We start from the raw sequence: 11,425 nt of genomic DNA on the forward strand, positions 1-11,425 counted from the left end.
CCCTCGTCTCTCTTTTCCTTTTCAGAGAAATGCCGAGGACCTTGCATCCCTGCTTCCAACTGCAGCCAGCCCTGTGCTCAGCCCTTTCATGGAGAAATAGGGTTTACATGTCATCAAAACAAGTGGCAAAAATCAACTGAAACATGTACAAGCCTTTCTGTGGAGACACTCTTTAAGGTGACACATTTGCATATTATTGGCTTCCAGGGCTAATTTCCCAGGAGATGGTAGAGGCATTTTCCTGTGTTCTGTTCGGCGCAACAATCTCACATCTAGATTTGGGAAAATGGCAGAGTGGGTGAAATTTGTCTTTTCTCCTTCCTTCCTTCCTTACCCAAATTCTCAGACACTCTCCGCCCCCCCGCCACTCTCTCTCCCTCTCAACATCTTTTCTTAAAAATAGATCTGAAACTCATTCACACAATGGTAAATGCTTATAGAGGTTAAAGTTTGAGCTCTAAAGATGGATTTGTGTGTACCTTCGTCTAATTAGTGAACTCTAAACTTCTTGAAATTGCAATTTAGTATTCTTTATCCTGCCAACCTCCAAATCCACCCCCCCACACACAAATTCCATGAGACTCCCCTTTCAAAAAATTAAAATTAGTAGACAGATTTTGATTTTAGCATTTTTCCACATCTCTGGAGAAAACTGTCTTGTTATCACACTTGAGTTAAAACCACTGTCCTGAAAGCAATAGGTCAGTATCCTGATCTCGTGGGAATTTTGATGGAACTTCTCATTTGTGTGTGACTCCATCTTACTCTTTCCGTCTTTCTTGGCATCTAAACCCCTTTTATGACTACTTGCTTCTCTCTTTTCCCCACGTGGTGTATTGGTGCCTTAGCTCCTTTACTCTGACATATGTTAGGTATTTAATCATTTTTGAGCGATTTTTTTTTTTTTAAAGCAGGACTTCAATAGTGCATCACGCCTTCCTCTAGCAGCATCATCCATACCCGTGCACGTTCTTGACTTTCGAGCACCAGAGCCTGTGAAGAGTGTAGCTCAAGGAATCCGCAGGAACTGTCCAATTGATTATGCCTGCATACTCGATGTTGTGAAATCATCAGAAGCCACGTCTGGAAACATCGCATTTATAGTGGAGTTACTAAGAAATATTTCTACAGATTTGTCTGATAATGTTACCCAAGATAAAATGAAGGTATTTTTTGATAATTTCGTTAAAAAAACTGACAGATTTCTTCTTTTTTTTTAAACCAAATCTTGCCTTTTCACAGTTTCAAATGTACTTTTCAGGGTCCAAAATATGACAGCCACAGCAACCGTAAAAACAAGGATAGGCATTTTATTTCAATTTTGCATATTAATTCACTCTAGTTTATGTAAGTTTTCAAGAAGTTGGCACATTTTTAATACATGTTTTTGTACAGACTTACTATTTTCAAGAAAATGTCCCAAAAGGATGGCTGTGAGCAAGACTGTGTCTACTCCGGTCTTGCCCAAATTTCATTCTGTAGAACATAATTATTTGGAGAAATGTTAATGGAGGCTCTGTTTCTAAAAGGGAGATCTGTACCTAGCAGAGGTAGGAATTCTGGGTTAAACAAAGTTAAGCAGGTTTCTTCTGGCAGGACTTTTTAAAGTTTTTCACGTGTTAATGAGGTTTGACCCTCTTTATAAAAGGGGGGGTTATAGAGATACAGTATGCAGTATTTCTCAAGTTTAGGTTTTTATAGAATCTACCACCAATTCCCTCCATTAAACAATCATTAATATCTCATGAGAATCTTGGGTTATAAAGACTGCAGTTTGGAAATGCTGCCCCGGGGCCCATAATAAAGCAGGTAAACTTTACCTATGATTTTTATTTTATTTTAATCATTGTTTTACTTTACTTCCCTCTCTGAAGGACTCATCTCTCAGCATGAGATTCTAATAAACAATGAATTTGAAGAGCAATATGTCAAATAAGATCCGATCACTTGATCTTTAGAAATTTCAGGTTTTAGAAATGGACTTTCTACAATAACGTGTAAATCCTTAGCATAATTTCCACTTTTTCTCCATTGCAGAGTTATAGTGAAGTGGCCAACCACATCCTTGACACAGCAGCCATTTCAAATTGGGCTTTCATTCCAGACAAAAATACCAGCTCGGATTTGTTGCAGTCAGTGAATCTGTTTGCGAGGCAACTCCGCCTCCACAATGAATCTGAGAACCTTGTGGATGAACTCTTCATCCAGGCAAAAGGGCTTCGCATCAACCACAATACCTCAGAGGAGAAGTTCAATTTCTCCGCAAGCATGAACAGTACAACAGAGGGTATCTTAGGAATGATAGAAATTCCCACGCAAGAGCTGTGGAACCTGCCACCAAATGCATCCCAAGCCATCAGCATAGCCTTTCCCACCTTGGGGACCATACTGAGGGAAGTCCACTTGCAAAATGTGAGTCTTCCTAGACCTGTAAATGGTCTCGTCCTTTCGGTGATTTTACCAGAAGGACTGAAGCAAGTCTTATTCACCTTCGAGAAGATCAACAAATCCCGCAGTGCCAGGGCACAGTGTGTTGGCTGGCACTCGAGGAAAAGGAGGTGGGATGAGACTGCCTGTGAAACCACGTTGGAGATCATGAACAGAGTGAAATGCTTGTGTAACTACACCAACATGGTGATGTCCTTTTCCATTCTAATGTCCCCCAAATCTATAGACAACAAAGTCTTGGACTACATCACCTGCATTGGGCTCAGCATCTCCATCTTTAGCTTGATTCTTTGCCTGATCGTCGAAGCCGCAGTGTGGTCCCGGGTGGTTGTGACGGAGGTGTCATACATACGTCACGTGTGCATCGTGAACATAGCCGTGTCACTCCTGATTGCTAATGTGTGGTTCATCATAAACTCTAACTTCCACAAAAAGGCCCAGGACTCCAACTGGTGTGTTGCACTGACATTTTTCAGCCACTTCTTCTACCTCTCTCTGTTTTTCTGGATGTTCTTCCAAGCACTGCTCATCATCTACGGAATATTGGTTGTTTTCTGTAGGATGATGAAATCCCGCATGATGGCCATTGGCTTTGCCGTTGGCTATGGGTGCCCGTTGGTCATTGCTGGCACCACAGTTGCTGTCACAGTGCCAGAGAAGGGCTACATGAGACCCGATGCCTGTTGGCTTAACTGGGACAGTACCAAAGCCCTTTTAGCATTTGCCGTCCCAGCCTTAGTCATTGTGGCCGTGAATCTTGTGGTGGTTTTGGTTGTTGCTGTCAACACTCAGAGGCCCTCTATTGGCAGTTCCAAGTCTCAGGATCTGGCCATAATTATGAGGATCAGCAAAAATGTTGCCATCCTCACCCCATTGCTGGGACTGACCTGGGGTTTTGGAGTAGCTACACTTCTAGAAGGCACTTCCTTGATATTCCATATAATCTTTGCCCTTCTCAATGCTTTCCAGGTAAGTACCAAGAGAGAGAGACTTATTTTATTCATTAATATTGTTAATTAGTATTTTATTTATGAGATGTTACTTTTATTTTATCATTTGCTATTCTGGCTATATGACAAAAAAAAAAAGGCTATGATTGAAAAATACAGAATACAAAATGTGCCTTTCATTTCTTTCCATGTCTTAGAGACATTGAGCTGTGGCATCTCTCACCCTATTGATCGTCAAGTTGGATTTAGCTGATCAGGCTGACTGGGTGGGAACCTCTTTCCTTCTGTCCTCAACCGATCCACCTGTATCCCTCCTGAAGTTTCAGTGTCAGAAGAAGTTGGCCTTCACTTATAGAGAACCAGTCTTTGGTCAAAGATGTGTGAGTCTACACTCACATGGTATGCCTCAAAACAAAGAAGTTTTTATCCTTTCTCAAGCAGTTGGGAACTCAGTGAAATAGTCATTTTCCATAGTATGACGAGACAGGACCTGCCATTCTCTTTGAGTGTTAACCAGTTGGGAGTTCTCATGGCTCTTTCCTGTGAAATAAATCTAGGTTCTTCTTCATTGAAATGGATCTTGCTGCATGTTGCCTGACCCTAGAACTGTCACTTTTCTCTGGGCCTCACCCATCTCCTCAGTAAGATAAAGATACGAATCTGAGATCATCTCTCTCTTCTTTTCTTTTCTTTTCTTTTCTTGCTCTACCATACTTGGTTTGGCAAAATTATCCCTCTAATAGTTGCTTTACTCTATGTTGGCTACTGAACTTGTACTTTTGGGAAGCTGTCACTAGCCAGACTGCTTTCCATACCTATGAGTAATAGCAAGTTTGGCAGGTTCATATCCTTAATTGTGCTTTTAATCAGGGGTTGGCAAACTCCAGCCTGCTGCCTGTTTTTGTAAATAGGTTTCCTGGAATAAAGCCATACACGTTCGTTTACATTTTGCCTGTGGTTGCTTTTGAGCTACGATGGCAAAGTTGAGCAGTTCTAACAGAAACTGTGTAGCCCGCAAAGCCAAAAATATTTATTATCTGGTTCTTCACACACACACACACACAAATTCCCAACCACTGCTTTAAATATATAAATATAACTGCTTAGTAAAGCAGCAATGTATTCCTATTAACGTGTCACTATTACTCTATTTAAAAACATGGTACAAAACACAAAGCAGACTTTTAAGAAATGTCAGCTCAGATCAATTATATATCTTACTCATACTTCTTTAATAACTATGGAGAACATTTATTTCAAGCTTTGCCTTGCATGGCTTTAAAGAGAAGCATTTAACTTATGGTTGTTGTTGGTGGTTTTTTGTTTTTGTTTTTGTTTTTTTTTTGATCAAAAGCTCTTGGACTGACATAAATCTCCCCGACTCTTGAAGTTACTTTGGTGACTAATGATCTCATTCTATTTTTTTTAATTTTTTACTTTGCAACTTAATTAAACCCCAGAAAGTTTTATTCTGTTTCTTTTCCGAATCACTTCTTTTTCTCTTTTCTTGAAAGAAAGAAAAATACTGAAACACTTTTAGTTAAATACACTCCAACTTTTCTCAGCAAGCTTTCCCTGTGACTCACATTTAAAAAATTTCCATCTTCTGATTAGCATTTCTCTGCCATGAGACTATCCTTGGAAACCCAGCCTTCCTTCCACTCTCATGGCAAGATCCAGAATTTTCTTAACTTCAACTTCCACCATTTAAAAAGATTGGCTATCAATTATTGTGACTTTATAGGTAAACAAATAATTTAAACTTGAAGAGACTCTGGTCTTTTAGATCTCTGTAGTTTTCTCTCTTTTATGCATAAACTTATTCCACCAGCTCAGAGACCCTGCCGTTTCGTGACTTTTAACCCCAACTGAAAGTAAACTGTAACAGGCTTCACTTCTCAAGAAACCTTCCATGATTGTCACTTTGAGCTACAGGATTCCATGTCATGTTATGTCATGTTACTGTTATGATGAATAAGAACAACTACTTAATATTTGGAAAGAAAGTAAACAGATGTGATAAGGTGGAGAAACACCATCCTACATCTGCAGCCTTTCAATAAATATCAATAACTGTCACACACAAAAATGAAGGTGACCCTCTTTGAGGTACAGTCACAGAAAATACTTACCAATGCATTTTCTCTGAATCAGTAGACGCTGAAGTTTCTAATACCCAATAACTGTCCTGGAAGATATCTAGAAGAGTGGTATTAAAATTACAATGGGGATGTTGTCTGCCAAACCATCCCTCATACTTCTGTTGAATTTTGCCATAGGGGTTCTTCATCTTGCTGTTTGGAACCATTATGGACCACAAGGTAATTTGAATTTGTTTCTCTCATTGTAAAAATTTCCATGTGGCTCAGGGTAGCCGGGGGATGAGGCAGTTTTGATCAGAAAGCCTGGTCCATGGGGGTGAGTTTATGCGGGTGCTTCAGGCATCAGCTGAGAGGAGGAAAGGAGAGAACTCTACTCTCTCATTTGTTGACTTAAGTCAACAGGAGGCTGTGTGTGAGTGTATCTAAAAGAATGAAAACCGTACCGGAATTTTAATTTTAATTTTAATCCCAAATCTAATTATAATAGCCAGAATTTTAATTTTAATCCTAAATGGAATTATAACTACACCTCAACTTTTATCCAAGTCTTATTATTGGCTAAGCACTATGCTAAGCCATCTGATGCTGCTTCTGCCAGGATTAGTGGTCTCGAAGTTTCAAGGCATGGGTCTGGGTTTGAGGGATGTTGTCATTTTTTCACTGTCATTGTTTCTTCAGATAAGAGATGCTTTGAAGATGAGGATGTCTTCACTGAAGGGGAGATCCAGGGCAGCAGAGGTAAGCCCTCCCTTTCAGTCTTAATACTGAAGGGTCAGTGTCCTCAGCAGAGTCATGCAGAGACAAATATTATAGCTTAGTATTCAGAATTTGTTAGCAAAGAATTCTTAGGGTATACAGACATTCATTCATGTCTTCACTCAACAAATTTAGAGTATCCCGCTAAAGCTTAAGGTCGGTAGAATATACGTCTCGAGAGAATTTTCTACCTTGGATGTATTTCAACTTGATATCTGGACCGTTGAGATGGGACAACATGAAGCCAGGATCCTAGACTCATAAAACAGAGCTGGGAAATGAGAGATGAGTTAGAAATGAGATTCTAGGCCAACCTAGTCTTTTCATAGGTAAGGAAACCAAGGCCCAGATTACCTACCAGATTTGCCTGAAGCCACAGAGATAATCATGAGAATTCACATTCTCCTTGCTCAGAACTTTTTTGAGTAAACCCTGTTCTTGGATTGAAGTATTTGTATACTTATTGATCTTGAAGATGACTTTGTCCAAGCTATCCGTCTTTTAAGGTACCGACTGAAATTGCCATCATTGCCATATTAATGCAGTCATTTACTCCACCAACAGTTTCTCAATAAAAACTACTTTCTTAAAAATCAACAGACAAAACATTTTCTGAACATATTGAGAGTCAGCATTTATGATTAGCTAGTATTGGGCATGACTTTTGGTACCCTAGTTCATCAATGCTAAGATAGGTATTTTCTTTACCTTTTAACATTTCTGAAATAGGAATGTATCTTACAATCAGTGGCATGTCATGATTTAATTGGCAAGTTTTTTCTTTCTTTTTCTTAGTGGAACATAAAAATAATGATGCAGGGGTGCCTGGGTGGCTCAGTCGTTAAGCTTCTACCTTTGGCTCAGGTCATGATCCCAGGGTCCTGGGATCGAGCCCCGCGTCAGGCTCCCTGCTCCGCGGGGAGCCTGCTTCTCCCTCTCCCACTCCCCCTGCTTGTGTTCCCTCTCTCGCTGTGTCTCTCTGTCAAATAAGTAAATAAATAAATCTTTAAAAAAAAAAATAATGATGCAGCTAACAATGTTAGGTTCAATGAAATATAATTTAATTCTGTGTAGCTATGTCATTTCAAATGCTTCTTTTCATGTTCCCATTTTTACGTGTTTATCTCTGGGCAGCTGTATACATAAATATAAATGCATTTTTTGTCAATGCCATTACTTACTGACATCACTGTTACTTTTTTTTTTTCCATTTAGAACGCATCTTTAAGCCCAACCAATCGATCTAAATTAATGAATCGTTGAAGATGAGGTGTGAGTATTAAAAACTGAAGGAGAATCTTTGCTTTCAAGTTGTGACAAACTCCTTAATGCCCCTTGTGAGCACAGTAGTACCTATGGTGTGACGCAGGAGTGAGGTGGGGAGGGAACAGGTGGATATATCTTTCAGAGATTAGAAACTTCTTTATTGCCCAGCGCATAAATGAAAATATGCACATCTTTAAAACTATGTCATCTCAGTGTGTATGTCCAAGTCTTTTTAAAAAAACTTTTATTTAAATTCCAGTTAGTTAACATACAATGTAATATTAGTCTCAGGTACAATATAGTGATTCAACACTTCCACACATCACCCGGTGCTCATCACAGGTGCGCTCCTTCATCCCCATCACATATTTCACCCATCCCCCTGCCCACCTCCCTCTGGTCACCATCAGTTGGTTCTCTATAGTTAAAAGTCTGCTTCTTGGTTTGCCTCCCTCTCTCTTTTATCCCCCTTTGCTCATTTGTTTTGTTTCTTAAATTCCACATATGAGTGAAATCATATGGTATTTGTCTTTCTCTGACTGACTTATTTCAGCTTAGCATAATACTCTCCATCTCCATCCATGTCATTGAAAATGGCAAAATTTCATTCTTTTTTATGACTGAGTAATATATATATATATATATATATATATATATATATATAATATATCACTTCTTTTTTATCCATTCATCCGTCAGTGGACACTTGAGCTGTTTCCATAATTTGGCTACTGTACATAATGCTGCTGTAAACATCGGGGTGCCATATATCCCTTTGAGTTAGTATTTTTTTTTCAAAGATTTTATTTATTTATTTGAGAGAGAGAATGAGATAGAGAGAGAGCATGAGGGGGGGAGGGTCAGAGGGAGAAGCAGACTCCCTGCTGAGCAGGGAGCCCGAGGCGGGACTCGATCCTGGGACTCCAGGATCATGACCTGAGCTGAAGGCAGTCGCTTAACCAACTGAGCCACCCAGACGCCCAGTATTTTTTATTCTTATATGACCAAATCTTAAGCATATGTTTCTTTCCTCAGTGAGAGGATGATGTCATCACATCTCCACTGATAGAGGATACACCCTTGCTGTCTATAGCACTTACACACCCCAATTCCATCTTGTCAGTGAGCGGTGACACTTATAATAGACTCATTGTCGAGAAGGAAGACTTAATTGATTGAAATCACAAAGCAACAAGCCTGTCTCTCCATAATGAAGTTGGAGCCCAGAATCATCCCTAAGGGGCTGTGGGTAGAATTGTAGCGAGTTAGCTGCCTAACAGCCAACCTCTGAGACATATTTCTACACAGATGAAATTAGGAGAAGACAAGTTTTAAGCATCTGTGAAGGGGAGATTAGTAACAAAATGGCAGCCGGGAGCCTGAGAGGTAGTAGGGAGATGTGGGCAGGGGTGATCAATTTTAGTATGGTTTTGTCTTGGAGAGTTTTCTCGGCCTTTGTACATGATATAGATGAGTCTCAGAGTCAGGGCCGAATAGCAAACAATGGGCAAAGCAGAGAGCTGAAAGAATCTCGTGGACTCAAAGACATTCTGAGTTGGTAGAACTCTTGGGGGACCCGCTGTGTTAGATACAGATCCTACAAACCTCATGTTGTGCTGCTGTGGGACATTGGTTCATGGGCCCGGGGCAAGGGAGGGAAAGGAAGAGGGCTTTGTCATACACACTGACTGGCATGTGTGGGGTGCTGGGAAAACACCAGCATATTATCCTCAATTAATCATCCTCTCACATTTGAGTTTTTATATTAGAACTTTAAAAGGGGGGAGGAGGGATATCGTAGTCCTTTAAAAGGGTTAACTCTCCCACCTCTGCCCATTTTCTAGTCCATAGTGGAATATCACTATAACATCTCTTGATGAGTCACTCATCAAGAGGTAATTCAGATGACCTGTGAAAGCTGACCTTTCCATTAAGGTCCCAGTTTGACCTGCTTTAGGAAATTTGTCAGACTGTTTCAGGTGGAGGAGACTCTGCCTCCTGGGGATACTAAATCTAGCCATTCTAGAGAAGAGAGGCATGGTTGGAGTCTAACCTCCAGCTATTTGGGCATACCTGGGTGGCTGTAGTAAAAACTGGAGAAGACCTGTAGAACCCAGGATCTGTACTGCACTCCTTCCTGTGATTGGGGAGGTGCACAAAGCTTCGACAGGCACTTGGGGAAAGTGTAGGAAGGAGGTGGGAGTGTACTAACAACTACTCAAAGAAATCCTCACCAGGTGATTCTTCAACTTCTATTTTTGAACCTGTGAGGTGGGGGATGAACTGAGGGTTGCATTTTTTTCAGCGTATCCTTCATAGGTGGCCCTGTGCCTGTCGAATTTTCTCAGTAATTGGAGCTATGCTTTTTACATCTGGATGCACGTGGTACCAGAAGTATCAGGAACAGCAGCTGACACCAGGGTAGACCATGTTAGGGGGGCTACAAGTTAGATATCAGGGGTAGGAAATTCACTCTAAGTGAATGGAGACCTGGCAGCACCAGGGAGGTCTTTCAGCAGAGAGAGAAGGGCTCCAGCCATGGGTCAAGATCAGAATTACAGCTCAGCAACATGGGGTGTTTGGTAGCTCAAGGCAGGGCTAACCCACAAGGAAAAGGCAGGATTTCAGACCTTAAATCAGAGCACAGAACTGAAGACTGATGGGGTCTGAGGAGATAGGCAGAATTCCATTTGTGAGACAGGGGGCCAGAGTTCAGAATTGGACTTGCAGAGACTTGAGACCCTGAGCATGGGTAGAAGCTGCTCATATCCCAGTGACCTGAGGTTTGATCGCTCTTAGAAACAAGGTTTGGAAAGGTTTGTCAGGAGGTCTTGAGATCACGGAAGGACTGCAGAGATATGAAAACCCAGCAGTTTGCTTCAGGTATAGATTCTAATTGGGGGAATCCCGTTCTGGAGACAGAGGAGGGAGGGAGAGAGAGAGGGCATGCTTATTATGAAGTCACAGCTGCACAGCGCCCTCTGCTGTTCATATGAAGGGCAGGCCTTTACTCTGAGGCAAACAGCCTGTTTTCCCCAGGGTTATTCCAGTGTCACCAGCAAGTCTCTTCAGTTCCTGTAAAATCCCTTCCACATATTTGTTTATGCCTGAACTCACCTCCAAGGATGCAGAACACTTCATTCCACAGTGAGACATGAGACTGGCTGAGCAAATGCCCCGAGAGAAGCAACACGGTTTTCTATGTAAGGTTGTAGGTTCAGAGGAGCAGTCATTCTAGAGGCCAAGCTTAGGCAGCCGAAGAGGGAGAGAGGGCTCTGAGCATCGAGTTTAGGGCTGAGGGAGCAGCATGGAGAAGGTAGAGGGCACAGAAAAAGGAAGCTGGGAGAATAGCCTTCCTAATTGTGTTACTTTGAGGAGATCGCTCAATGCCTCTGTGCCTCTGTTTCTTCATCTGTGAAATGGGGCTAATAATCGTACATACCTCCCAGGATGGTTTCAGGATTCAATGAGCTAACATATTCAGAACTCATAAAATAATGCCTGGTTCAAATTAAGTTATCAGTAAATGCCAACTGTTCTTCCTGTTAACGTGTGTTCCAACCATTTTGCCTAGGCTGCTCCATTCCTCATGGGCATTCCGTGTCCTGGACTGAGAGTGAAGCTCTGGGAGAGGGAGGCTGGAATGAGGGACAATCGAGCTTCCTTGGAAGACTTTCTCTTCTGGCCAGGAGTGACACCTAAGCTTTCAGGGGTGAAAATGTTTGCTGAGGGAAAAGTAAGCATGACGTTTGGTGACTGGGCTTGAAGGAGCTAGAACCACTGACTCTTTGACTGGCCCATGACTTTCAGGAGCCTGGCTTCTTGGTCAACCTTGGCAAGATTAAGACAGCAAGCCATTTTCTGAGCTCCTGGACAAGCCTGGAGCTGTTGGGGCTCTCCTGG

General features: G+C 41.5%; 1 protein-coding gene across 1 annotated transcript in view; it reads left to right on the forward strand.

Annotated features, from left to right (window-relative positions):
- LOC102729281 (adhesion G protein-coupled receptor F4) overlaps positions 1 to 11,171 on the forward strand; it is an 11,892-nt gene extending 721 nt beyond the window's left edge. The window contains exons 2-8 of the mRNA XM_081828388.1: positions 28 to 177; positions 915 to 1,166; positions 2,038 to 3,417; positions 5,678 to 5,719; positions 6,179 to 6,238; positions 7,472 to 7,528; positions 11,097 to 11,171. Coding sequence (XP_081684514.1) covers positions 28 to 177; positions 915 to 1,166; positions 2,038 to 3,417; positions 5,678 to 5,719; positions 6,179 to 6,238; positions 7,472 to 7,519 — 1,932 coding nt within the window. The 3' untranslated portion in view covers positions 7,520 to 7,528; positions 11,097 to 11,171. The remainder of the gene's footprint in view (positions 1 to 27; positions 178 to 914; positions 1,167 to 2,037; positions 3,418 to 5,677; positions 5,720 to 6,178; positions 6,239 to 7,471; positions 7,529 to 11,096) is intronic.
- The last annotated feature ends 254 nt before the right edge of the window (positions 11,172 to 11,425 follow it).

The sequence above is a fragment of the Leptonychotes weddellii genome, chromosome 8, assembly GCF_054177405.1.
Source record: "Leptonychotes weddellii isolate Sample4059 chromosome 8, ASM5417740v2, whole genome shotgun sequence".
Lineage (NCBI taxonomy): Eukaryota > Metazoa > Chordata > Mammalia > Carnivora > Phocidae > Leptonychotes > Leptonychotes weddellii.